Below are 27,924 nucleotides of genomic sequence, written 5' to 3'. Positions count from 1 at the left end.
GCTCCAAACAGCATTACTGTGGGCCTACAGAGATCATAAAGCAAAGTCAGCCTTTTTCTAAAATACTTTTTAAAAAAAAAAACAAAACACAATTTCAGTTTGTCTAATGAATGTTTTCTTTAAATTAACTCCTCTAAAATCAGTTCTGATTTTTACCCCTTTTCCTAAAAAAAAAAAAAACAAAAAAAAAAACCACAAAAAAACCCAAACCAAACCAGTACGCTTTTGCTCTCAAAGGTTTACAGCAAGTGAAAAGGAAGACACAGCCTACTCTGTCTGAAAAGAGCTGACAAGGTTTATCATAGTGAGATTATATTCACAGTATGTTAGTTTTTATTCGCTATTACTATTGCACCATATATATATATATGAAATAATTTCAACCAAGTCATTCAGGTCCATATTTATTAGTAAGCCTGTACACTGTCAATACTCATGATGATGCCTGAAAGAAAGAACACTAATAGAACACAGTCTTCATGTTTCAGATGCAAATTAGTTCAAGGTTTTCCCAGTTAACATCAATAACCCAGACTAGCTTATAAAAAAACCCCAACCAAAACATTGGGGATTGCAGTCCAACACTACAGAAGGAATCACTCGGGGGTCGCCGAACAGCATACGGGACGTATCGATCTGACGCAGAAAGACCAGTGTTATTAGAGTTCCCAGGAGACAGTCTCTTACAAGCCCAATTTGGTCCTTCTCCAGTGTCTCCTTTTGGAGTTGTACCTAAGACAAGAGCAGTGTAAATTAGCAAAGTGCATACATGCATTTGAGGATTCAGACAGACTGGAACCACCTTGAATTAGCTCAACAGTAAAAGACTGAAATCTTTCTTCCATGCTATAGTGGCAAGCTGCCAACAATAATCAGCCATGTACTTATTTTTTAAAATTTCCATCTCTGTTTACTTTCTTCAGTCACTAACCAACTAGCACATTACTGCAACAGAATCTAAACCTCAAAGAGATAAAGATGCCTACAGAGATGCATCAGCAGTGGTGTGTGAATATCCCACCTCCTCTTTTGGAGGCAAGACCTGCAATAGTATATTGATTGTCCAATGATAATGAAAACTATCTCTCGAATGTAGTTCAGGGTCTAAGACAAAAAGTATCATTCTTGTTCCAAATATGAAAGCAGAGCAGTGTATGGAAAAGGTCCTCTTCCAGGAAAGTATATTCATTTATGAGTATGTACTTGTACATGTTAAGAGCAAACAGTTTCACCACTGTATAGATGAAACCAAAGACAGCGTTAACAGAGTTACTCTCAGCAGGAAAATGGCAGTACTCCCACAGAATGAAGCACTGTAATTGCAGCCTGCTTTAGCACAGTTTAGACAAAACTGATGACCAAGGTACTGAAGTGCCACAAGACAAAAATTCATGATTTTGCCCCATGATAAAGTATTCCAAAGTACTGCAATTTAGCTAAAACAGAACCCCGTTGTAAGTCTGTAACCGGAAGACAAATATGGTTTGGAGCACACAACGCCAATTTTTCCTAGAAAGAAACAGGTGAGGAAAAGTAGCAGGAGCAGAGCCTGGCAATTCTGTGCCATTTCACTGCCTGAGGCAGCCACTGCTATTATCACTCTCCTCACTACTTTCTTTGTATGCCTCACATTTACCTAGTGTCCTACAGTACTCTGTTCCTGCATTTTTTTTTAAATACAACGCTTGAAAACATACACTGTCAGCAAACAAGCAGGAACAGTCGCAAATTAGTTCTGCAGTCATGTTCCAAGGATCTTATACTATCAATTTTAGCTCCCATACACCCAACAAGCCCTTTGCTCCCTTATGCACAACCTTCTGTATCTCAGAACACCCATGCTCAGGAACATATTGTTCCTTGAAAATGCAGGAATCTAGAGGGACAAGTAGGAGAGAGAAGAAAGGTATTGGTAAGGGAAAGTCAGAAGCAGAGAGGATATTGGGCTACAAGTTCCGGAATAAATTATCCACATGTAAAGTGCACGCTTCCACTTCACACGTGCCATCACTGAACACCTGTGGATACGTGCAGAGCACTGGAACAAACTGAACTGCTACAGAAGGAAAGGGCATGGAAACCCCACGCTGCCTGGGGAAAACACAACGGGCCGACAGTATCCGGTGGAGTTGTGCATCTGCACTCCCATGCTCGTGTGGTGCTAGCGGCCACAAAACTGCACTTTTGCTAGCATAACCGCTTTTATGCGATCAGCTTCTGAATCCAGTCCGTGTCGCACAGGCAGCCTTAGTTAGGCCCCAGTTCCTCACAAGACAGCCGCTGATCTCCTTACCGGATCTTATTGCCCGTTTTCATGCGAATCCACTGCGGGATAGGCCGGTTCTGCTTCTGCTTCTTCGCCAGGAAGCGTTTGATCTTGAACGTCTTGTGAGACGACTGGAAGAGAAAACAACTGTTAGTCCCGCCGGGCCGGCCCCACCACGGGAGCTCAGCAGAGCAAGGCACCGGCACCAGCACCGCCCGGTGCGGTGAGGCGGCCGGTGGGCCGCAAGGCCTCGGCGAACCGGGGACGGGAAAGTTGCACCCGGGGCCCTCCCGCCCCGCCCGGCCTGCCTGCCGGGGATCCCAAGCCAGCCCGCGGCGGCGAGAAGGCTCGGGGCGTCGCGGCACAGCGGCGGATGGCGGCGGATAGCCTCACCATGGCGCTGAGATGCCCGGCGTCCCGGCGATGGCGGCGGCGGAAGAGGCGGAAGGGGCGGGGGGAAGCGGCCAGAGAGGCGGGGGCGGCGCGGACTCGGCGGCCACAGCACCCCCTGGCGGCCCGGCGGACCCGCCCCGGCGCAGACGGAGGTCAGTGGAGACGGCGGCGGCACACGAGTTTCTGCGAGTTTATTGGGTTCAGTACAAAAGAGCTATGGCTAAAATTCGCTAGCTTAGGAGGAGCTGCTACTGGTGAAGTCTCTTTCTGGGCTGTAAAACAATACTCCGGGTTACGAGGGAAGACGAAGCAGTACCAAGAGGGCAGGAGTTAGGAAACGTTTCAGACTCTAAAGAAGGGAGAATGCTGGAAAAGAACAGGATGCTCAAACCAGCTACATCTGATTCAAAATAAGCATTTCAATGTAGGTAGACTTTACATGAGAATTTGACAAGAAGTAGCCAATATTAAGCCAGCTTATTCATACACTCCAACTCAGTTACTTTATCCAGAGAACCACCGGAGAGGAAGGTCTCTCCCTCCCTGACAGGCCTGACGTTCTCTTTTCGTGCTCCCATGCACCGGCACCTCAACAACCCCAGCCTGCATACCTGTCTCCATGCTAGGCTGACATGATTTAGCTACCATTGCCTCAGGCAGGAGCACCACACAACACAGCAACACCTGTGTTAACTCCGGGCAACTTCAAGCTTGCTCTGCTTAAGTGCATCAAAGACTGGCTCCGGTCACCTCACAGGAAAGCTCTGGCTCTAGATCCAGCTGTCATCTCCTCCTGACCGCATGACTCATTATCATACTTAAGGCCAAAAAGTCTTTCTACTTTGCAAAGATTCTCTTCTCTGTTGTAGTTAGATGCTGGGAAAATAAACTCAAATAACTGAAAATACAATGAGAACACATTTCAAATTCCGAATCTACAACTGAGGATTTAACCAGAAACATCCAACAGCACAATGCCCCCTTTTCTTCCTTTGTTCCTTCTTCGCTTCGAAGGCACTTCTGGATTGCGTAGTACATGCTCTTTGGCTGCACAGACAGTCAGAACACATAAGGCTTGCATGCTAGTCACTCCTCCTCCTTCATATTACTGGTCTCACTCTCTTGTTTCTTGTCTGCTCCCTGATCTGCGGGCTTTGCAGCACTGTCTTCATACTGACACAATCTGCTTCGGCTTCGGGCTCCTGGCTGGTACAGCTGCATTGCCGGACGATCCTGAAATAAATCAGAACTATTTAGACTCTTTCATAGCCCCATGCTATTATGGTTATTATGGCATCAGTGTAATTAGAAATAGCTCAAATGCAAACCTTCCAAGGTGTTCTAAGTTAAACTATTCCACCATGGTGACAATGTAACTTCAACTGTCTCAAATCAAGGTTGTCTCTGTTGTAAGGCAACACCCCTGTTCAAGCCACAAAGAACACTGCGCATAGTTGAAGTTATTCATAAGGAGTTTCCTTTGAGTTATTTGTAAAGAGTTTCCTCTTGAGTCGAGTTCAGCTCACCCTCTCTCAGAATAGAGGCCAACTTCAAAGCTTCTTTAGAACCTTGAATTTCATTTGTACCTGATAATGCCTTAAGTGACATGGAAAACTTGCATACTGATGCTGCAAAAACAGATCTGCAGAATACATAAAACTAAACTCAAGACATTATTTCTTGAGTCTACAGCTCTTCTGTCATATTCTGCATGTAGCAGTCTCATCCCTGTTTTGGAGGAATACGTTTAATCACACTCCCACTTCGAGATGCATTTTCAGGCATGTATACCATCAGCAGAGATAGAGGTAGATTACTGATGCTCCACTGACACCTTAAAGATATAACCTATGACATAAGTCAGCAAATGAAAAGGGATCAGTGTCTTTACAATTTAGCCCATGATATCTTGGCTTAATTCCTATAAAGTGACAAGAAATATCACAGTTTAGCAAAGTTTAGTGGACCAATGGGTAAACTTTCTAGCAATGGCAGAGTTTGTTACCAGAACAGGGAGAAGTTCCAACAGAGAAACCACATGGTTCTTTCCTTGAAGTGCTTTTATCCTAAAAACCACAAACTGGTCCCTATGAATCAACACATGAATTTAAAGAAATCCAGCACCTTGTTTCTGATACGATCCCTCTTAATTGTATCCTCTTTTTTATCGTCTTTGGTTACTTTCTCAGATTTGTCCGTGCTGCTGGTAAAGTCTGTAAGATCACTTTTCTTTCCCTTTTCTCTCAGTAAGTCTCTCTCCTTTTTCACCTCTTCCTCTTTTCTTCTAAAAACCTTCTCTTTCTCAAAGCGCTCTTTCTGCCTCCGACGCTCCTCTTCTTGGCGTCTCAGTTTCTCCCTCTGTGCTCTCTCATATTCTCTGTCTCTTTCAAAATCTCTATCTCGGTCCCTGTAGTCCTTTACACACTCATCTTCTGATCTGTATGAAAACAAAACTGAAAATGAAGCTCAAAAGATTCATCAAACAGAGCTGGGAGATCAATGTAATAGTGGTGCAAGTGTGCAATACGAAGACGACAGACTGGTAGGTTTTAGGGAGCTTTTGGGAGCTGTAATAACCTGAGTCATGCATGATAACAAGAGATGACACTGACTGCTAGCGTTTCCTAGCCTTCTGCTCAGATCGCTGGCCGAGCCTCCTCTGGCTTTGGAAAACACCTGAATTTCTCTGTCTCATCTCTATTTCTCACATGGCAGAACTGAGCCTTGAACAGACCACGAAGCTGTTGAGAACACCACTTTCCACTTTGACCTTTTACAAGACTTAAAGGGACTACTAACTGGAGTACACCTCTCCTCTTGCCATGGTTATAATTGTCTCATTGCAAGGACAGTGCTCACAGCCTGCTGCAGGTCACCTACACCTGGGCTTCTTTTGCAGAGTTCCTACAGTGAGTTGCAAAAATATTAAGATTTGTTCACTAGTGAAGAATTGCCAGGTAATTCACACAGCTTTCTGTAATCACAGGGATGTTCACTGCCACAGAGAACACATCCCACACCTTATATCAGGAAAATAACTTGAAAGGAATTTCAAAACATGGCCACGGCAGAGCAGCCTAAGCCTCAGTACAATCAGGAAACAAGTTATATATACATATATATATTTATAGCAAGTACTAGAATACTTTTTTGCCTTCTCTTCTTTTGTCTCCCCATCAGATCGTTTGGCAGATGTACTACTCGCATTTTTTTCCTCCCTCAGAGTCTCTTTTTCCAGTTTCTTGGATTTTTCTTTTTTCTCCAAGTCTTTTTCATCTTTTTCAGGCTTCTTAAGTAGCTACAAAGAAAACAGAAGTCTCAACTAAAAAGCTCACTCTAATACATATTGTCTGGCACAACACCGAAATTGCATCAAAGGAACCATAGTCCAGTAAGAAATAAACATTAAAGTAATGTTACTGCAAGTCACAGTATTTCTAAAAGCTGGAGTGTATGAGTAAGCATAATTGACAGAGCAGACTAGGATTTTTCTCCTAAACCAGGCCATTTTAGAAAGCTTAAAAATAGTCTCCATTCCATAGTGAATTCATGATTCTGTTTACCACAGCATGTACAACAGTCACATGACAAAAGCTTTAAATATTACTATGAAGCATTACAGCATGTAAACCTTTACAATGCCTAATATTGAATATTACAAAAGAAGTGGTAATTTACTAACATCACTCATGTGATTATTCACACAATACTCAAAGCACATTTTGAGAGACTGATATACAAATAATAGGGGAAAAGAAGTGTAACAGTTTATAATAAAGAACTGTTCTAGACCTTAATCTTTGGTTCGTCTTTTGATCTGTCTCTTTCTTTTTCTGGGCATCTGTCTACTTTCTTCAGTTTTTCTGCTTCTTTTCTCTTCCTTCTCTCCTCCTCTTTCCATTTTCTTCTTTCTTCTTCTCTTTGTCTTTTTCTTTCCAACTCTCTCCTTCTCCTCTCCTCTCTTTTTTCTTCTCTCAGTCTCTGTGTGTGCGTAAAAGCAAAGAGAAATAGTGTATTTCCACACTAGAAAACTTCCCCCTTTAAGCCCACCAAGATACCCTGCCACAAAGTGGTAAAGTATTTCATCAGCAAGTAACTCACCTCAAAACTGTCCCTATTATAAAAGAAAGAAAGAAAAAGAAAGTCCTGACATCTCTGCTGTTCTGTTGTGAACCTGAATGTTACAGCAGCATTTCATTTTTTCCTCCTCACTCATAAGCCTTAATTTTTACTGTCTTAAAAAAAACCAAAACATAACACTAGCTTCAGCCTTTATCATTCTAATTTTCATTGAATCTGCCCCGTCTGTGATTTTCTCCGTTGCTAAAAGTTAAAATGAGATTATGTGCTAGGAGAAAGATCATCTACAAGGCCCTCAGCCATAATTGCATTAAAAATGAAAGCATTAAAACGGGATCTGGTTTGGCACTGCCACAGAGATGTTTAGCTGTAACCAGAATGCACATGAAGCACCACCATTCCTACAAAGACCAGCATTCTAGTAGCTTAAAACATGTGAACCAGATGTTAACAAGGAAGTTGGGTCAAAAGCTGCTTCTTCAAAAGAAAGGACAGAAACATACCAAGATACATGTTGCAATATACACACTCATGCTTTAAATGAGCAAACTGTACTTGCAAGCAACAAGAAGATTCTGGAGATAAGTCTTACCTGTTTATTTTTCAAGAAGTTCAATAAAGGAGTAGTCTTTTTAGCTAAAGAACATATAAAAACAAATGTAAACAATTTACCTTATCCAATACTGCAATACCTACAAAAAATCCCTATGTGAAATGAAGAAGCCTTATGGATTATCCAGCCTATCTCCTCTTGCATACAGCAGTGAAACAAGTATTCCAATTCTATCCCTGAACAGTGGCAACTATTAGGATTCTATAAACTTCTTTAGGACGCTAATATGATATCCAGTACACCAATCTGTAAAGGGATATTCAGTCTGCATTAGGCTTTTCCCAGATTCTCTCACTTTGAAAGAGATACCTTTAACATGCTTAAAAAGAGCATTTTGGTCCTTTTTGTGGTATTTTACCCAACCACAGTATCTCTTCACTTGTGCCTGCATGGAACCTCACCGCTCACAGCATTTTGCATTAAGCATCACTGCATCTCACTGAAATGCAGCCACTCCACAGACTAGTCTGGCTAACAAACATCTGATTAGCAATTTAAAACAGGAAGGAAGGTTATCATATAAATCTTAAACCTAGAGAAGAATTTAGAGCATGGGAGCAAAATTAAATACACTGAATAAGATTAGCCTAAAGGTTTAACAAATGCCAGGCAAGCACACAAAAGAACTCAGACTCCTCAAGATTAATAAATCACAGCTTCAAATTACACCACATGTATTTCTTTGTGCTCTAAGAAAACGTAACTGTAGTACATAGATTTCCATACCTATTAGCTCTTTGTTTCTTGCTTCTATTTCCTCCAACAAAGTTTCAGGAGTGGAGGTTAGTTTTTCATCATCTGCACTGTAACTTTCCAAAAACTTCTTGTACTCTGGATCTACAGGGGAGGGGAAAGGGGGGAAAAGAAAAAAAAAAAAAGGGGAAAAAAAAAAAAGATATACTGTAGCATGAAAAGAATTTGCATTGCACAGTGCTGGAAGTTGGGGTTAGATTTACATAAGTTGTGTTGTTTGTATGTCACCTTTTCATAAGTTGGCAGCTCTCAAACAAACTGCTGCATTATGTTTGTCTAAGACAATCATATTTAATAGATTGGCAGCTGACAAAGCAGTGCTAATAAGCTTCATATATAATTTAGCAAACATTCTATTGATAAAGTACAGTGTCACAGTCAAAACATCATATCCAAATTACTGCTAGGACTTTCAAGCCTACACAGGCAAAACAAACTAGCAGGCTGTTATACCATCTTCAATAGTTCCAGTTTTGGCATCCTTTTTCTTACTCTTCTTTTTTGCAGCTTTTTGGAAAGGTGCAAACTCAACTATGGCAGCATATTCCTGACCTGTTAAGAGGAGAGGGAAAAATACATTAAAATAGAGATGAAATAGACATAAAAGAGACTATATTGTCCCTGTCTAAAGCAGGAAGATAAGCCTCACAAGAAATATGCAATACTAGAAGAAACTACTTGGACAGGATAAAAGAAATCTTGTATTTTGAAAGCCATTTAATAAAACCCCCAACATTTTAGAGACAGCAGAATTCAACACTCTATGTTAACAAACCAACAAACTCGCACTCATGACGAGAAGGAAATATTACATTTAAGACTGACCATAACTGTCAGTTCAGCCACCTTAGCTACACTGCACCACGTAATATCCTCATCCTACATACTACCCATTTGTTGTGCAAGTAGAACAGATTATTTTAAGTTAATACAACTGTGGCAAAAATTGAGAATGCAACACATTAGAGGCAGGCTTTAAAGTTTTATCTTCTGACAAGAAGGCTACATTTATGGCTGCATAAATCCAATATTGCTGATGTGTATGGCAAATACAGCGTGCTGTTACACTGCAAACCAGCTTATTTAAAAGATCTACGTGTTATTAGAACCTTGTCATGCAACCCTCCTAAATAAGGAAGAATCTTGTGGACAGAGCTTTGTGTCACATAAAACACCTGGCTGGAAGAAGTGTAAAACACATGTACTTGAAACAAAATTCAAGGTGAAATCCTTAGCCTAGCGAAGCCAACAGGAAGACTCTTGTTAAAATTTTTGCTAAATATGTAAATTTAAGGTCTACCAATGACAGACTAACAAATCCTAGCGCTTCCCAATGTAAGCAATTTTGAAATGCAAAATTTAAAAACATGAGATGTACTGAATACCTAATGAGTATTTAGAAAAAAAGGTAAGTGGCAATTAAATACTTGCATGTTTAACCAATGAATTAAACAAAATACTTGTTTCCTACAGATTAATGTCTCCAGAGATCAGTCACTTTCACAATTTAGACTGGAAAGAACAAACTGTTCCTTTTACGGAATCAAGATGACTCATTCAGTTGTAAACTGGAACAAGTAATAATCTCAATTAAAAACTGACCACTAAATAAGTCACACTGATACAAGTGTACAGAACAGTTGAGGGGAGTGGCAGAGGGTAGCATCACTAACCTCAGCTTCACTTAGTTTGGACAGCGACGCCACCCACCTGCTTTCACTTTTCAGACTTTATACTCAGGTATGACAATGCAAGTATTACCTTCAGTAGCACAACAACTGGTATTATATTGCTATAACTACTACCTTGATGTACACTTAACTGGGTTTTATATGTATCAAATCAATTTAGAAATACACAAAATCAATTTAGATTAGTTTCCACAAAGCATAAGACATTTTCTTTGTTCTTTGAAATACTGCATGGTATTTGTTCAAGGCACTAAAATCAAACAACTCAGAAGCGGCATGTTAGGATGCTCGCACCCAGCCCTCTGAATTCAACCAGCACACCACACACACACCAGGAAGGACGCAAACACCCAGCCCAGCACCTTTCACTTGCCTTTGTGATCGACAAAAACATAGCCATCAAAGCGATCCCTGAAGAGGACTATGTCTTCCTGGTTTTTAAAGTTGATGTAGGCTCTTGAGAACATGTGAGGGTACAAGCTGTGGAAAGACAAGTCCGAGAGAGCTAGGCTGACCGGGGGTCGGCGCCTCCCGGGGCCCAACTGGCGGCAGCGGCGGCTGCCGGGAGCCCCCGGGGGTGGGGGGAAACGGGGGCCCGGCGGCCCTACCTGGAGTCGTTGGCGAAGAACTCAAAGTAGTCGTGTTCGGGCAGGGGCTGGAGGTGCTCCTCCAGCTGCTCCTTCGTCAGGCTGGGCGGCAACCGGCGGATCACCACCTGCGGCACAGCGACGGCGGTTAGGGCGGCCCCCAGCCCTCCCTCCGAACGGCCGCCCCCAACGGCCGCCGCGCGAGGCCCGTTACCGCGGGCGCGGCGGCCCCGCACCGAGCGACGCGCAGGCCCCACCTTGCTGAGCGTCTCCTTCTTGTCCTTGGGCCGCTCCAGGCGATCGAGCTCAGCGCCACCGGCCCTGCCATCCGTGCTGGTGGCGGTCCCCGTCCCCAGGAGGGCCCCCGGCCCGGCGGCAGGCCCGCGCCGCTCCTTGGGCCTGGCGTTCTCCTTGTCCTCCTTCATGCCGGGCCGCCGGACAGCTCCGCGCGACCCCACCCGCCCATTGGCCGCCGCGCCTCTCGCGCGACTGCGCCTTAAAGGGCCACGAGCCGCGCCCTCGGCTCAGGCCTCCCCGCCCGGACTACAGCTCCCGGCGTGCACCGGGACGCGTCCGGACTACAGCTCCCGGCATGCATCGTGCCCCGCGGGGCAGGCCGGGAGTGCCCGCAGGCAGGCCGGGCCGGCGGTGTGGGCAGGGCGACGCGGTAGCGGCACCGGCACCGGCGGGATGTGGTACGAGATTCTGCCCGGCATGGCCATCATGGCCGTCTGCCTCACCATCCCCGGCCTCTCCACCGTCTACATGCACCGCTGGTGCAACGGCGGCAAGGTCAGCGCGGGGCGGGGACACCGGGCCGCCACTCCCACCACCACCCCTCCGGCGGCCCGGCCGGGGATCCCGGGGCTCCGCTTTCCCCTTACCCCCTTCTTCCCCCTGGGACCCCTTCCCTCCGGGACCCCCCTTCCCTCGGGACCGGACCCCTTCCCTCCGAGATCCCCCTTCCCCCGGTACCCCCTTTCCCCGCGGCCGTGACAGGCAGCGCCGTGCGTGCCCGCAGGAGAAGCGGATCGCCCGCTACCCCTACCAGTGGACCCTGATGGAACGAGACCGGCGGGTGTCGGGTGTCAACAAGTACTACGTCTCCAAGGCAGGTGCTGGGGGCATCGGGCGGGTACCGCCGGGAGGGGAGCAGGAGTCCCGAACTCAGGTCTCCCACGGCCTCTGAGGTGGGCACCAGCCCCTCTTGGGGCTGTGGGAGCTCGATCAGCTGTGGGGATGTGCATTTTAAGTTCTTTTTAGTTAGGACTTGGGTACTTACAAAGCATAGTTTGAAAAACTTCATTGTCAGTTATGCCCTCTTGCAGGTTAGCGATGAGAATGGTGCAGCTACAGCTGTTACTTTTTCTTTTTCAGGGCCTGGAGAACATAGACTGAGGTGGCAGCACTTTGAAGAATCCACATATCTATGTAAAATGATGTAACTCTTTAATAAAGATATTCACATGTTCAACCCTTGTATCTGTGTTGCTGTGCTGGGTTGACCCTGGCTGGACGCCAGGTGCTCACCAGAGCTGCTCTATCACTCTCCTTCTCAGCTGGACAGGGGGAGAAAATATAACAAAAGGCTCGTGGGTCGAGATAAGGACAGGGAGAGATCACCCACCAGTTACCCTCATGGGCAAAACAGACTCAACTCAGTGAAATTAGTTTAATGTTTAATTTTTTATGAATCAGAGTAGGGTAATGAGAAATAAAACCAAATCTTAAAACACTCCTCCCTTCTTCCCAGGCTCCACTTCACTCCCAATTTCTCTACCTTCTCCCCGCCGAGCGGTGCAGGGGTATGGGGAATGGGAGTTGCGGTCAGTTCATCATACATTGTCTCTGCGGCTCCTTCCTCCTCAGGGTGAGGACTACTCACACTCATCATCTGCTCCAGCATGGGGTCCCTCCCACAGGAGACAGTCCTCCACAAACTTATTCAACATGAGTCCCGTGTTTTAACTTGCAGCCAAAACCTGCTTCTGCTACATCCTAAATCCGCTGTTTGACTCTTACTCATCTGCTTGTTAAAGTATGGCAAATGGGAGAGTGCAGACCTTGTGTCACTACCATTAACACTGATTCACCATGAGGCATGGGCTGTGGAACAACCACACATAACCACATAGAACAAACAAGGTGCAGAGATAAATAGAAAAAAAATAATAAAAAAAAATAAAGCAGAGAAATGTCCAGCCCTGTGACTGGCAAGTTATGCTTACTTAGCTGGGCAATCTACTGAAAGAGCAGCCAGGCCGGCAGCAAAATACCTTTTTACTGTTCCACAGCCAGTGGGAGCTGAGGATGCCCAGCAGCACTAGGAGTTGTTTTCTGCTGACTGTAACCAAGTCTGTCTCTGCTCTGTGCGCGTCTTTGTAATATAATTCCCTCTACTTGCTTGTAGACATACTGAAAAAGTAATAATATTGCAGAAAAAGAAAATACCCTGATGTAAACAGAATTCTTCTGGATGTACATCAGCATGAATAACAGCAAGTTAGACACAGAAATTCACATCTGAATTCCTCTGCTGATCAGTTGGGTTGGGATAAAGTGTCTGCTAGTCCATCGGTAGTCCTGAACTGTAACTCACTGTCTGTGTCACTGAGCAGAGACAGACACATTTGACACTCCTCTGTGTCCAGGCTCTGAGACAACGTGGTTAAACAAAGCTGTCCAACTGCTTGTGCTTTCTAGATGTGGTTGGCCTTGGGTTTGGTTCTTGGCAAGCTTGTCAAGGTCCCAGTTTTCTGAAGGGCGGAAAAGAACTTGGGAATCAATGAAATACCAGCCCAAAGCACCTACCACCAGCTAGTCAGCTATGGCGCTGGCTGGAGAGACAGAAGAACTAGCAGGGAGAGAAGATCAGGAGGACAAGAAATAAGAGAGGGAAAAGATGTGGAGATCAGGACAGGAAGCAGAGAAGGAGACAGGTTTCCAGGGCTCACACTAGCCTCGAGCATCTCTCCCAAACTACAGAGTGCTGAAAAGCAAACCAGGGCTGCTTTGGGCAGGGTTTGCTGTAATCCTTCTGGATACCAAGGGGCCTTGAACAACTCTCATGAGAAATGTCCTGCCTGGGTGATCATGCCTCCACGGAGAATTTTTGGGCTCAGAAGAGGCCTTTTCCGTTTGACACCATGCCTCGGTCTGTGCTCACCTTACAGCATGTCCTGAGCAGCAGCTGGAAGATGCTTCCTTTGTTGCATGAGACAATAAATGAGTGGGCCTCATCTGTCACAGACACAGAGCTCTTCAGGGGTCTGTGTCCCAAGTGCAGTTCCAGCACAAGACCTTCCCATCAGCTGCTAAGCCACTTTCCAACCTGTCGACCACTTCCCACTCAGATGCTCCCCTGTGTCTTGGCACAAGTCCTGTGCCAGTGTCCTCAGGGTCCTTTTCTCCCATCTGTCTTTCAAAGCAGACACTGCTGCAGTTGCTCTTCCCAATTTTGTTCCTGAGGAGATGAAACCATATGACGAGAACTCCCGTAAGAAACAGAACAAAGTGTGCCCATGAGCAAAAGGAAAGTTTCACAGTGCTCTCCTGCTCTGTGGTATTACCTGTCAGTATTCATTCTCCCACCCGGTACAAACATGACCCAGCTACCCATCACACTCACTACCTCCTTTCACCTTCAGGCAGTAAGCATGTCTATCAAACCACAAGGAGTAGGACCCACTCTTTGCTCATTTACTCCTCTAGTAGCTGAATCCTTGTAACAGCCCCCTGTCACCCTGGAAGAGCGGTTGCTGGGAATTCGGCACCCTGCGCTCTAACACATCTCTGGCCTCTCTCATGTAGCGTCCGTGATCCTTTCCCTCTGAAGGGCTCTGTGTCCCAAGCGCTGGTGTGCAGAGCCTACAGCACCTCTGAGCCACGTCCGGGCTGAAGCTGTGTTTGCCAGAGCACAGACCAGAGGCTGGTTTAGTTCCCAAATTGTTGAGACGGGCGGAAACTTGACAAACAGAGAATCTGGCAGGATTCCACATCCACTTTCCTGCTCATCCCATCTTCCGCTTCCGGGAGACTATGGCTGCTGGGGAGGAACTTCCCCAGGGCCTCCGGTCCAAAGCAGCCCTGACGTCCCCCTCCACAGCCCCCCCCCCCACCCCCCCCAAACGCCGATGGGGATGCTGGGAGCCCAGCGTTCCCATTGGCTGGCAGCCACCTTGCCATGGCAACACAGAGCAAACACTCCCTGGGTTGCTGGGTACCACGGCCAGGGGAGCTCCTCGTTGCATCTTGTCCTCCCAGGGAAGAAAGGACAGAGGCAGAGACGCTGCCAGGGCCCTGGCACAGCTCCCTGGGCACCGGCCACCCCTGTCTGGAAACAGACTCCTCTGGGCTGCCACTCGCCTGCACCCTCAGCCCAAGACAAGGGCAGTTCTGAAGCAACAGCAATCGCTCTGGGCAGCTGTAAGTAGGGCTGAGCAGAGGGGAGTTATGGAACAAGGGGTCTGTAGAGGGAGACTGGCCGGCTGCCCTTCATGCAGTCTCAGAACCCCTTTCCAGATCAGCCTGAAGTTTCTCAGATAGGTCCCGCAGCTCTGAAAACCAACTCTCTCTCAGTGCATTTGTGCATTTCTCTTTGTAAAGGTAAAGACAATGGACAAGGGAGAGGAAAATGCTGCCGGTGAGGAAAAAGCTCAACCTCTCACGGAAAATGGGAGAAGCGATACAGAGGAGTATCTTCCAGAGCTGGAGAAAGAAGAGAAAGGTAGCATGCCTGCTCTATTTATATGTGTCAGGGTCTTCCCAGAGGGAATTATCAACATTTTATCTATTTTAGAAAGCAAGAGGGTCATCAAAAACATCCAGTGGGTCACAGGCAACAACTTCACAGTGGAGAGAGGACGGCAGCAGATCGAAGAACACATTTCTGTGAGTGACAATTCCATCCACTCAGAAAGGTTATGCCTTCCTTGAGGAGCGTGAAAAATTAAAGGAGAGAACCTCAGTTCCTTTTTAGCACCTCCCTCAAGTCATCTCTACTAGACAGAGGGAATCTTAGTGCGATGTGTTTGTTGAGCAGACATGGGATGTTCACAGAAGCTGGCTTCACTGGTCAGAATTTCTCCGGGAAGAAGAACTGATGTACAGCAAGAGGTACCATTACAGAGTTTGCTGGAGCGTCCCGACACGCAGAAAACCCATCCCACGAGCAACAGCAAGCGTCTACTTCGTTATAGAGATCTCCAAAATCAAACCTGCGGTAAGTAGTGAGAAATGGCATGCACCAATCCTTCAAGGGACAAAAGTACAGGGGGGGTTCTGAGGTAGGGAGACAGCAGGGCAGCAGAAAGACCAGCCAGGAAATGGCAGCTCTCGCGAGAGACGCTGAGACCTTGGCACTGCCACAGCAACGTCGGGAGATTTAAACATGGTGTGATGGAACCTAGCAGTCAGTCACCGAGGGGAGCAGAACACAGAGTGGGAGGCTGGTTTTGTTCCCCAGTTGTCAAGACTGGCAGAAACATGACAAACAGAGAATCTGGCAGGATCCCGCATCTGCTTTCCTACTCATGTCATCTTCCCCTTCCAAGCAACAGCAATCGCTCTGGGCAGCTGTAAGCAGGGCTGAGCGGAGGCAAGTTACAGACCGAGGGGTTGGTAGAGGGAGACTGGCCTGCTGCTTTTCATCCCATGTCAGAACCCCTTTCCAGATCAGCCTGAAGTTTGTCACCTGTACAATCATATGTTGCAGCTCGAGAAAAAAAGAAATAAATTACTCTGAGTAGACATTTTGCCTCCAGAACCTATTCTTAGTCATGCTGAATCTTAGCTTTTCTACTTAGTGGCTGCAGATCCCCAGGTAGCAGTCCGCAGATGTTGTGGTTTAACCCCAGCGGGCAACTAAGCACACACAGCTGCTCGCTCACTCCCCCAGCATCCCCTTCCAGTGGGATGAGGGACAGAATTGGAAGTGGGAAAGTGAGAAAACTTGTGGGTTGAGATAAAAACAGTTCAATAACTTAAAAAAGGAAATAACAACGATAAATTTTAAGGAAAAAATAACCAGGAAGGGAAAACTAAAAACTAAGAAATTGATGCAAATGAAAACAATTCCTCACCACCAACCAACCAATGCCCAGCCAGTCTACAAGCAGCAGCCCCCTGGCCAACCCCCCTAATTTTATTGTTGAGCATGATGTCATATGGTAAGGAATATCCCTTGGGTCAGTTTGGCATCAGCTGTCCCAGCTGTGTCCCCTCTCAACTTGTGCATCCCCCAGCTCTCACTGGTGTCCCGGTGTGAGGAGTGGAAAGGGCCTTGACTCTGCGTGAGCACTGCTCAGCAATAACAAAAACATCTCTGTGTCATCGACACTGTTTCCAGCACAAATCCAAACAGCCACCCCGTACTAGCTACTGTGAAGAAAATTAACTCTACCCCAGCCAAAAACAGCACAACAGCTCAGAGCCACTGGTCAGAAATCTTATATTCCAGCACAAGCCTTAAATCTGAGTCTTGACAAGAAAATACTCATAAGAGGCTTTAAACCAAAACTATTCTAATCCATACCAGAAATGTTGTACAAATATACAGGTTATTTCTAAAGAAGTAGATAGTACCTCTTATCTAATTTAAATACCTGCTTTTTGAGGTCCTGCATGTGAACTCTGCCCTGTGTCTCCTCTTTTGCAGACCTTGCCTGTGGAGGTATTCTTCACTCTGGAGTCCAGCAGACTAATTCACAGGTAAATGTTATTACTCTTCCATCACTGACACAACTTGGGAAGTTCTAGCAAGCTCTTCCATGCCAAAAACAAACAGGGAGCTTGATGTAAATAAGTTTGCAATAATAGCAGAGAGGTGGAGGAAGCTGTCAAAATCTTGCTCTGCGAAACAAAATGAACATGCTTACCATCAGCTTCACTCTGCCACAAGCATGGATAGCCACCCCACGAGCATCTGCCTTCTCCATAATGAATTTGTCTGGCATTTACACAGGTCTTGGTGGCGGTCTTTTTTTTCAGCAGATAGGCTTGCCCTGTGAATAAAGGCCAGCTCTCAGCTGGCCAAACTTGGTTCAATATTATTCTTACTATTTACCTTCTTTTTATTCCGTCCCCCAGGCCAGAACAGTGTCAGTTTAGAGAAAAGTGGCTTAAGGACATCATTGAGAATAAAGTAATTCTCATGGAAAGACTTACTTTGTAATGAACAGCTACAATTCACTGTCAGCAATGCTCTGTTGGTATTTTGTAGAGAATCAAATAAACACGATGAAGAAGGAACGGCTTTTCCTTATTAGCATTTCTACTTTGTCGATACAGAAAAAGCATTAAATCTGTGCAAAATCAACTATGTCCTGACCTGGCAGCTGGTTTTACATGATGGTCCCTTGCAGGCATGGGTGGGTATGGCAGTACCAAGTTCCAGAGTGTACATGAGAAGAGGCAGCTGGGCTGGACTTGGTGTTTGCAAACACCAGGTCTGCAGAACTCCAGGGTAAACGTTATAGCACTTTTATTTTCTTTATACAAATATACAAGACATCTCTGCTGCCAAAACTACAACACAGAGATTTAGGGGAACAAAAAAAACCTCTAGAAAACACTTTGTTTTTAAAAGCATTTGAGAAAAAGAAGGCTAAGTAGGGGTATGTTTGGAAACGTGCAGTTGGATCAAGGACAACCACCACAGAAGCACTCCCCAGAGTAGGCCTCTGAGTACAGAGTTTATAGAAAGCCATGTAATACAGCTGAAACATACCAAATTAAAATACCACAGGAGTTAAAATAAGGTTTTAACCTAGAACCCTTCCATAGAGAAAAAAAAAAAAAATCAAATAAATGGAAAGATACATCCTTGTTACCATCTGCCTACATCCAGGGGTTCCAATCATTGCACCCCACTGCTCTGATACCTATGTATAACATAGGAGAAAAAGAAGCAAGCAACTTAGCTCACCATGGGCTTTGGTGGATTGAAGATCAGACCCTCCTATTACTGTTACTTTATACCCCAATTGTGATCGGCTTGCTTTGAAGTAACTGAAGTCCAGCTGTATTAAATTACAAACTCATTTCTATTTACAAGTCTAGTTTGAACCACAAAACAAACCTCAATTGTTTTGAGAAAAAAAAATATCTAAAAGACTTATGAAAAATACCTAGGTGGACAGTCTTAGATCTTAAACAGGAACTTAGGAACTCCTTCATTTTTGCTACTGTTACTAGTAGCTTGCTCCTGATGGCCAGTCTACTCTCATTAATAAAAATAAATGGAAAATCACATTTAGCAGCATCAGGTAACAAAGCCCTCCCATGGAGTCCTCCCGCTTGTCCGATTCAAAGTGAGCACAGAACATTGCCGCCTCTAATCTTCCCTGCCTGTTCCTGCCTTCCCTGCCTTGTAGCCTTTCACTTTACAGGGATTCCTTGTAGATGGTGCACAAACCATCCAAGAAATACTGACAAAAGTAACTGATTCCTTGAGACAAGTAATCCACTCCTGAGGCTTGACCCTGTTGGGTGAAAGGCACTGCAGCGCTTGCAGCTTTTTTCAAATTTGGACTGGAACGGGTGAGCTGCTGCTTGGTAGAATCTATGGTGTACAGTTCAAATATAGAATTATTTTTCCTCTTTGCCCTTAGTCTTTCTGTAAACCATCTCTCGAAAGCTTGCAAGGATTTTATTCTCTCGTTTCCTCCTCTCTTCCTGGTTGAAGGATGCCAGAGCTCTCTTCTCATCTGCGCTGTAAATCTGGTTCTCTTTACGCAGACGCACAGCTTCCATTCGGCGATGTCTGCGGAGGAGAACATTGTGTACATCAGCACAGGCAGAGGGATGTAATGCTCCGTCACAGCTTCCATCCATGAACTGTTCTGAACATTTTGAGGGGCTTATAAATAAAGATACCTACACTAGACAATCCAAACTACACACAAACCTTCCCAGGAAGGAGTGTGGCCAAGAAAGGAACTGACTTCTGGGGGTGTCTGCTCTCAGCCCCACCTACCCCCAGGGTGTCAGATGCTGGCTCACCAGAATTTAAATTAAATTCCCATTGGACTTAGAGAAAAAAGTGCACCCAATCCCTCACACTTTTATTTGTCTCCTGCTGAAGAGCCAGCACATCACTACTGCTGTCCAAACACAACACCTTTGAGCCACCTCGCACAAGCATCTCCTCATTTGAAATACAAGATAATTAGAAGTCTATTACCTGGAAAAAAATGTTGCTCTTGAGGAGAAAGTGTCCTTAAAAAACTTACCATCTATCTATAGCAATAGGGAGTTTAGTGTAGATTATTGTTAAGCATAGAGAGCACCCTCTCTTCCATTCTTTCAACTACAGCTTGGAAGCAGTCTTCTAACCGGCCAACAGAGGAAGCAGCTCTTGAAAATTTCACTGAACAGTTACCATCACCAAAACCGTACCTGCTACCACTCATGACGTAACCAGAGCTCTCAAATGATGCGATCTCTTCACTGGTCAAGCCGATTTCACCTCTCCGGGGTATACGTTTTCCTGCTTTTACGTACTCTGCCATTGCTGCACCTTCACCGGGCAAGAGGGCATGTCCATAGCTTAAAAAAAAAAAAAAAAACCAAACCAAAACACTGATTTTAATCAGTCTCAAATAGAGAGAGCCTGAGCTAAACATCCAGCTTCCCTGTTCACTACTTGCTACAGCTGCATTTTTAAGCACTTTCTTATTCTTTCCCACATCTCGGCCTGTGTCTTCCTTATGGCTAACACTAGCAACATCTTAAATTACCACTTGAATCCATTCCGATTAAACAGTAATGAAAACACTATAAAGTCACAACACTGCAGAGCATTAGTATAAAGACATCTTACAATTGATTTTCTAGGAATCAGGGCTAAAAAGCATAAACCAGACTTTTCTACCTGAATTCCAGCCAGGGTACAGGCTAGCACCACTACCACTTCTGCCCAAGAGTTTCTGGCAGAGCATTTCTCTCTGATGTAGGCTATATTACTACAACAGCCCTTCTGAACAGTAACCTTCAGGCTTGATTTGATCAAAGCACCATTAGAGCTGGCTACTCACTTCAAAGGCCTATCATCCTGAGACGCATGAGTTTTGGGAGCCTCTGGTCCAATCAAGCTATCAGCTTCTGTATTTTCTGCAACAATCAAACAATGAAGAAGATTTATATTGTGCCCATTGTCCTTTGTTATCAGAACAGTTACACACTTTGTTAGGTGTCAGCAACACCTAACAAAGAATTCACGAAAAGGACACCAAGGAGTTTCAATCTATGTTTAAAGTCAGGTGAACCTACTTGATCTCTCAATCCAGAGATCTTCCCCTTGAAACGCTTCATCATCGGAATCTTCACTGCTTGAATCACTAGATTCTTTCCTGCTCTTCTTATTTTTCTTTTTCTTATACTTCTTCCTGTGATGAAGTCAAAGACAGACATGTTTTTTACCAAAATTTAAGATGAAAGAAAGTGCTTGGAATCATACTCAAGTCACTACTTTCTCAAGGAAACTTCCACCCATGGGAAGACTGGCTGTCTGCATATAGATTACTGTTGTTCCATAGAAAATGCCTTACAGCAACACAAAGACAATATACACAGCATTATTCCTATCACATAGCACGAGAAAGTGGCTCCCTATGTTTGCAGTGAGTCCTCTGTGCTGTATGGTTCTGTAGATTTAAAGAAAATCCGTCAAATTAAGATTATTCGACAGCATTTATAGCCCCAATTAGAAGAGTGCTCAGCTTCCTCACCACCTGCTCAGAAAGCGGTGCTGCCCTCTAGTCAGAAGCAGGTGGAATTACACACAACAACCTGGAAACTTACTTTCTGCTCTTCTTTTTCTTCTTCTTGCTTTTCTTCTTATCTTCATCTGAAAAAAAGAAAGTATATATTATCCAAAAGAGATGATTAGATATAACTAATCAGTTTACTGCACTGTGAATAGCTAACTGCCTCCACCAGAATGCCTTAGTACACAGCTCTTCAGTCGTGATTTGTTTAGGTACAAACTAACACTGAGAAAGTCTTAGGAGAAAGCTACATTCAGGATGGTTTGATATGAGAATGTATTGAACATATCTCTGGTACGAGATGCCCAATGGATGCTAACTTCAGAAATCCCATTTCCTGAGACCAGACCACAAGCACTCAAGGAAAAGGCACTGCAAACCCAGCAAGATGGTAAAAGAAAAGAACACTGGACTGATGCTGAAGCTCTGTAATTTCAGAACACCGCAAGTATGCAACAAAAGCCAGAAATGTCGCGTTGTGGTCAGAGGAGCAGAAGGAGAGCTCTCGCACCACACATGTTATCAGAAACCCTCTTTTCTTACCACTGGAGCTCTGCTCAGACTCCGACTCGCTGTCGCTGTCCTCAGAATGCTTTCTGCGTTTTCTTTTGGATGCCTTCCGTTTTTTCTTCTTTCTTTTCTTCTTCTTTTTCTTTTTTTCCTCTAGAATGTTTTTAAAAGATAACATTAGAGAACAGACAAAGATCATCTAGCTCCATATGTATTTCCCGTTCTTCCCAAAGCAACGTTTTCCTTTAAACTGGAGCCCACCACACTCATTTCCACCCATCAAAGTCAGTGAACCTCTTGCATGCAACAACAGCAGATTCTAGACTTTGGTAGCTTCCCATTTTCAAAACAAGCTATGTAAGCAAAACAAAATACCTTCTGAGCTGGAATCTGAAGAACTACTCTTAGATTTTGCTTCTTCATCTTCTACTGGTGTATGCTCATCGGAACTGAATAAAAATAAAAGTTTGCTATTTAAAATCTACTTTGTAGTATTCAAGATCAAAGGTACACATATGCTTGCAGATTTTGAGTCAACACTTGCATAGAGTAAATGATTAAAAAACTAATTTACAGTGTGGGAACTGCTTTCAGAACCACAACACAAAGGCCACCTGATCACCTAAATCATGCCTTGCATAATTGGTACGATGGAATTATTTGGGAAAAAAAAATGTAATAATCTTGTTGATTCAGAAATGAACTGACACAACATGAATTATGGCAAAGGGACTGGCGTAGGGATAAGACATTTTTGTAAATTAAACTGGAAGGCAAAGGGGCTCAAGAAAGCTGGTTGGTATTCAAAGACCACTTCCTCCAAGCTCAGGATCGGTGCATCCTGAAGAGCAAGAAATCGGCCAAGGGACGCAGGAGGCCTGCCTGGTTGAGCAGGAAGCTTCTGAACAAGCTCAAGTGGAAGAAGGAAGTTTACACTCAGTGGAAGAATGGCCTAACCCCTTGGGAAGATTACAAGAATGCTGCCAGAGTGTGCAGGGATGAAACAACGAAAGCCAAGGCCGCCTTGGAACTAAACCTGGCAAGAGATGTCAAGCTCCACAGGAAGGGCTTCTTCAAGTGTATTGGAGGCAAAAGGATGACCAGAGAAGCTGTGGGCCCACTGTTGAATGAGACAGGAGCCATGGTGACAGAGGATGCGGAGAAGGCGGAGTTATTGAATGCCTTCTTTGCATCGGTCTTTACTACCCGGCTGAGCCCTCAGGAGTCCCAGGCCTTGGAGAAAGTAACGGGGAAAGAGGAAGACTTCCCCTGGGTTGAGGAGGATCAAGTGAGGGACCAGTTAGGTCAATTAGATATTCACAAGTCCATGGGCCCCGATGGGATGCACCCAAGAGTGCTGAGGGAGCTGGCAGAGGTCACTGCTGGGCCACTCTCCACCATCTTTGAAAGGTCCTGGAGAACAGGTGAGGTGCCTGAGGACTGGAGGAAAGTCAATGTCATTCCAGTCTTCAAAAAGGGCAAGAAGGAGGACCTGGGGAACTACAGGCCGGTCAGCCTCACCTCCATCCCTGGAAAGATGATGGAACAGCTTGTTCTGGGCATCATCTCAAGGCACGTGGAGGAAGAGAAGGCTATCAGAAGTACTCAGCATGGATTCACCAAGGGGAAATCGTGCCTGATTAATCTGATAGCCTTCTATGATGGTGTGATTGGATGGATAAATGAGGGAAGAGCGGTAGATGTGGTCTACCTTGACTTCAGCAAGGCGTTCGACACGGTCTCCCACAGCATCCTCATAGGGAAGCTTAGGAAGAGTGGGTTAGATGAATGGACAGTAAGGTGGATAGAAAACTGGTTGCAAAACAGAGCTCAGAGGGTTGTGGTTAGGGGCGCAAAGTCTAGTTGGAGGTCAGTGACGAGTGGTGGTCCCCAGGGGTCAGTACTGGGTCCAGTCCTGTTCAATATATTCATCAACGACTTGGATGAGGGGATAGAGTGCACCCTCAGCAAATTTGCTGATGATACAAAGCTGGGAGGGGTCGCTGACACACCAGAAGGCTGTGCTGCCATACAGAGAGACCTGGACAGGCTGGAGAGCTGGGTGGAGAGGAATCTTATGAAATTCAATAAGGGCAAGTGTAGGGTGCTGCACCTGGGGAGGAATAACCCCATGCAGCAGTACAGGTTGGGGGCTGACCTGCTGGAGTACAGCTCTGTAGAAAGAGACCTGGGAGTCCTGGTGGACAACAGGATGACCATGAGCCAGCAATGTGCCCTTGTGGCCAAGAAGGCCAATGGCATCCTGGGGTGCATCAAGAAGAGAGTGGGCAGCAGGTCAAGGGAGGTCATCCTCCCCCTCTACTCTGCCCTGGTGAGGCCGCACCTGGAGTACTATGTCCAGTTCTGGGCTCCCCAGCTCAAGAAGGACAGGGAACTGCTAGAGAGGGTGCAGCATAGGGCTACCAAGATGATTAAGGGACTGGAACACCTCTCTTATGAAGAAAGACTGAGGGAATTGGGTCTCTTTAGTCTGGAAAAAAGACGGTTGAGGGGGGACCTGATCCATGCTTATAAATACTTAAAGGGTGGGTGCCAGGAGGATGGGGCCAGTCTCTTTTCGGTGGTGCCCAGTGACAGGACAAGAGGTAACGGGCACAAACTTGAGTATAGGAAGTTCCACCTAAACATGAGGAGGAACTTCTTTACCTTGAGGGTGGCAGAGCACTGGCACAGGCTGCCCAGGGAGGTGGTGGAGTCTCCATCTCTGGAGACATTCAAAACCCGCCTGGACGTGTTCCTGTGCAACCTGCTCTAAGGTGTCCCTGCTCTGGCAGGGGGGTTGGACTAGATGATCTCCAGAGGTCCCTTCCAACCCTATGATTCTATGATTCTATGAAACTGACACACGATCAATATCATAAAAAATGGAAGGGAAGAAGAATGAATATGCCTTACTCAGGGTCAGGAACCTTTGGTGACAGTCCCCAGACTTCAGGTGCCCCCAGTTCTCCAATTCTCTCTCTCTCATTGAGCCTCCTGTAATGGAAAACACCTTCACTGAAGTGTGTTACATACAGCACAGAAACGACTGCAGGCTGCTGCCCGTTACCATCTCTAGTCGCCTGAAGCAGCTACAACCAGAAGAAACAAGCAGCGGCCTGGCAGGCCGGCAGCAAACTGCCGAGGACCGGCGGGTAACGGGTGCGAGCACCCTTCCAGCCGAGACCCGTCCCGTCCCCCCCGGCCGCCCCTGACAGCCGGCGAGGAACAGCCTCCCGCCATGCCCGCGCCGCCCGCCCCGCCCCGGGGGCGCCGAGTCCTCCGAGCGGCGGGGAGAACCGGCACAACAGGCCCGAGGGAGACCCCCGGGCTGGCGCTTGCCTCTGCCGCAGGATCTCCTCCTTCTCCTTCTCGTAGTACTCGGGCCAGGCCTTGCCGTGGTGGTGGTGGTGGCTGTGGTGCGCGGCGGAGCGCGGCCCGCCGGGAGTGCGCTCGCGGGAGCGGGACCAGCTGCGGCTCCGCCGGTGGCTCGGGCGCTTCAGGCCGTTGCGTTCGCGGGAGCGGGAGCGGGACCGGGACCGAGAGCGCGACCTGCGGCCGCGGCGCTCGGGGCTGGCGGCCGGCGGGCTGCGGGAACGCGATGCGGGCGCCATGGCGGTGGGGCGGCCGCTGCGGAGGAGCCGCTTCCGGGCGGCGCGCGGCTTCCGGCGCCCTCCCGCCGGGGCGGAAGCGGGGCGGAAGCGGGGGTGAGGTGGGCCCGCCCGCGGGGCGCACCGCCCCACCCGCCCGTGCGGCAACACGGCGCCGCGGCGGCGGCGTTCCCGGCGGCGGCGGCGGCTCCCTTTGTGCCAGCCCCGGGGCGGCCCCCCGGCAGCATGGACGCGCGGGCAGCGGCGGTGCCAGGTAAGGCGGCGCGGGCGGCGGCGGCGGGGGCGGCGGGGGCGGAGCGGGGGGGAGGTGGGCAGCGGGCAGCGCCCCGAGGGCGGCGGGGCAGGCCCGGGAGCTGTCCAGGGCGGCCCGGGAGCAGCACTGCCCGGCGGACAGCTCACGGCTCCTCCGCCGGGGGGAAGGCGGGGACCCCCCCCCCCGGTACGCACCGGACCCCGCGAGGCTGCGGCCGCCGGGGCTCCCCCTTCCCCGGGCACCGGGACTCGGCGCCGCCCGGCACCGTCACGGCCGATTTTTTTTTTTTTTTAAATTAAGAAATACGGCACCTCCCAGAGCGGCCTGTCACGGTTCCGGCCGCCGGCCTGGGTGGCAGCAGGTAAGGAACACCCGAAAGAGAAGCGATTTGGGGATAAAATTATACAAATTATGTATTAAGATAAGACGCTCACTGTCCTGTGAGCGCCCTTCCCCTTCAGGGGGCCAGGTTTGAGCACCTTGCAGCGGTGCTTTTTTTAAAAAAAACAAAACAAAACAAAACAAAAAAAACCCGAATTTGTGCTGTGTGCTGGGAAGTGCAGCGTAGCGTCGCTGGGCTCCGGCGAGCACGGCATCCGTGGGGCGCTTCAGACGGCGGCTCCATCCCGAACGCCCATGCTGGTGTATGCTGTCTAGAAAAGATGTCTTGGTATGTCAGCCTCTTTTTCACAAACGAAACACTATTTCGGGTTCCCAAACTTATCATAAGCAGCATTAAAAAAAAAATCTGCAAGAAGGAGGAAGCCTATTTAAAATTGTGCATTATCTTGCGTGCGTGTAACCACATGTAGAACGGGGACGGAAAAGATGCTACCAGAGGTTTGCATATGTGTGTTGCCATATCCTGTGTCTGTCGAGGACAGCCTGGCATCGCCCTGTTGTGGGGCTTTGTGAATATTTTGAGTATCAGGGACTACTGCTTGCTTAATTAAAGTAGATAAGGCTATCTCATAAAAGGCTGTTGTTTTCATCAGCAGTAGGGTCATTTGAATGAGACAGCTGGAAGTCTGCAGTGGCTGTATTTTTGCCAGCTGAATCCATACCGCATGAATGAAGGCTCAGTGACTTTGTCTCTCTGAGCTTCCAGTCGCAGGAGGAACCTGAAACCCAGGGTGATCCTGAGACTTAGCAGCCCGTATCCCTGCTCTCCTCACAGGCTGCCCGAGTTCGTTTACCCCCGTGCTATGTGAAGTCAGATGTCCCCAGGAAGAAGTCCAGGCCACTATGCACTCCCAGCGCTGGTTGTATGAGGTCATGTCACCAACCCATGAGAGAGACGGAAGCTGCTGGGCCAGATGCATAACGTAGGGACCTATCCACATGGCAAGTAAATGTACCCCTGAGGCCTTCATGAGGGCACATGGCCCTCCCTAGCTTCTCCCCCGGGATCCCCCGCAGCCAGGACTCGGGCTGCTGGAAAGGGGTGGAAGACCCTGAAACGTGGCGGGCAGCTGAGTGCCGTGCACTGGAGCCTGGGTTTACTGTGTGCTGGGGCAGGGAGGTGGACAGGAGGGGGTTTCAGAGGCACTGGGCACTGCAGCGCTCAGCACAGATGGCCACCAGCTTTAGGTTGTGCTGAGACAGCTCTGGTGGTGAGGCCATGCACGTTCTGCACCTGAAGGTCTGTCTTGGCAAAATGGTTGACTGAAACATCTGCCTCTCAGGAGCACTCTGCACCTCTGTTACTTAATATGGTAAAGTCATTTGAAGTATTTTTATACACAGGCTATAGAATGCACATATATACAGTGTGTAACAGCATCTACAACAACTACTAACATCAGTAAAAACTATCACTGGACTTTAAATCCAGTTATATGAGACTTTATATAATGGGATTGACAGGAAAAATACTCCCTGAAAATTCCTCGAAGCACAAATGGTGGAAATTAGTTTTTTAGAGTCCTTCTGAAGTAGTGGTGTTTTATTTGAAATTCCACAGTGGAATAATAGTTCTGTCCCTAAAAGTAGTCTTAGCTAGGTAACTGTTAAATTTTGATTTTACTGAAGGCCCTAAGGGGAATTTCACTGTCCTGTTTATCAAATTTAATTTATTTTAATGTAAAATACATTTTTTTCATGACAGAACGCTTCGTCTCTCAGATTTGTCAAGTCTTTAAGAGGATTTTCTATTTACACAAACTGTATTTTTAAAAAAGAAGAGAGCTTTTCAAATTGCTTAACTGAAAACTTTTTACTGAATTGCCTGTTTTTTTTGCCTTCTCACAAAAGCCTACACTTCACTTCTTTAAATTTGTACTTTGTGTTTTCAGAGCCTCCATCCCAGAGTTTTTTGGGATCAAAAAATATGCATCAAAATAAAAGTCGCTATTGTGTCTCTTACCTATTTTTTCAGTCCCAAGAACACCACATTAAGTTC

General features: G+C 46.7%; 4 protein-coding genes across 4 annotated transcripts; 1 reads left to right on the top strand and 3 right to left on the bottom strand.

Moving 5' to 3' along the window:
* Nucleotides 1-391: 391 nt before the first annotated feature.
* On the bottom strand, nucleotides 392-2,766 carry RPL39 (ribosomal protein L39). Its single transcript, XM_082488116.1, has 3 exons — nucleotides 2,660-2,766; nucleotides 2,294-2,397; nucleotides 392-732 (listed from the first exon to the last, which is right to left on the bottom strand). The coding sequence occupies exons 1-3, from the start codon at nucleotides 2,660-2,662 to the stop codon at nucleotides 684-686; spliced, it is 156 nt and encodes a 51-aa protein (XP_082344242.1). The 5' UTR covers nucleotides 2,663-2,766; the 3' UTR covers nucleotides 392-683.
* A 70-nt stretch (nucleotides 2,767-2,836) lies between these two features.
* On the bottom strand, nucleotides 2,837-10,833 carry UPF3B (UPF3B regulator of nonsense mediated mRNA decay). The gene is made up of 10 exons (XM_082488115.1): nucleotides 10,641-10,833; nucleotides 10,405-10,511; nucleotides 10,170-10,276; nucleotides 8,559-8,657; nucleotides 8,079-8,189; nucleotides 7,332-7,375; nucleotides 6,452-6,640; nucleotides 5,806-5,957; nucleotides 4,784-5,096; nucleotides 2,837-3,892 (listed from the first exon to the last, which is right to left on the bottom strand). The coding sequence occupies exons 1-10, from the start codon at nucleotides 10,806-10,808 to the stop codon at nucleotides 3,746-3,748; spliced, it is 1,437 nt and encodes a 478-aa protein (XP_082344241.1). The 5' UTR covers nucleotides 10,809-10,833; the 3' UTR covers nucleotides 2,837-3,745.
* A 161-nt stretch (nucleotides 10,834-10,994) lies between these two features.
* Nucleotides 10,995-11,857, top strand: NDUFA1 (NADH:ubiquinone oxidoreductase subunit A1). The gene is made up of 3 exons (XM_082488221.1): nucleotides 10,995-11,175; nucleotides 11,405-11,494; nucleotides 11,761-11,857. Exons 1-3 carry the CDS (start codon nucleotides 11,074-11,076, stop codon nucleotides 11,779-11,781), a joined length of 213 nt encoding a protein of 70 aa, XP_082344347.1. The 5' UTR covers nucleotides 10,995-11,073; the 3' UTR covers nucleotides 11,782-11,857.
* A 6,991-nt stretch (nucleotides 11,858-18,848) lies between these two features.
* NKAP (NFKB activating protein) lies at nucleotides 18,849-25,304 on the bottom strand. The gene is made up of 9 exons (XM_082488050.1): nucleotides 25,002-25,304; nucleotides 24,576-24,656; nucleotides 22,035-22,108; nucleotides 21,693-21,812; nucleotides 21,184-21,229; nucleotides 20,653-20,768; nucleotides 20,418-20,493; nucleotides 19,780-19,929; nucleotides 18,849-19,144 (listed from the first exon to the last, which is right to left on the bottom strand). Exons 1-9 carry the CDS (start codon nucleotides 25,271-25,273, stop codon nucleotides 18,970-18,972), a joined length of 1,110 nt encoding a protein of 369 aa, XP_082344176.1. The 5' UTR covers nucleotides 25,274-25,304; the 3' UTR covers nucleotides 18,849-18,969.
* Nucleotides 25,305-27,924: the final 2,620 nt, after the last annotated feature.

The sequence above is a fragment of the Vanellus vanellus genome (assembly GCF_965231255.1).
Source record: "Vanellus vanellus genome assembly, chromosome: 10".
Classification (NCBI taxonomy): Eukaryota; Metazoa; Chordata; class Aves; order Charadriiformes; family Charadriidae; genus Vanellus; species Vanellus vanellus.
The sequence above is the reverse complement of the archived record's forward strand: the minus strand, read 5'-3'. Positions and strand labels throughout refer to the sequence as shown.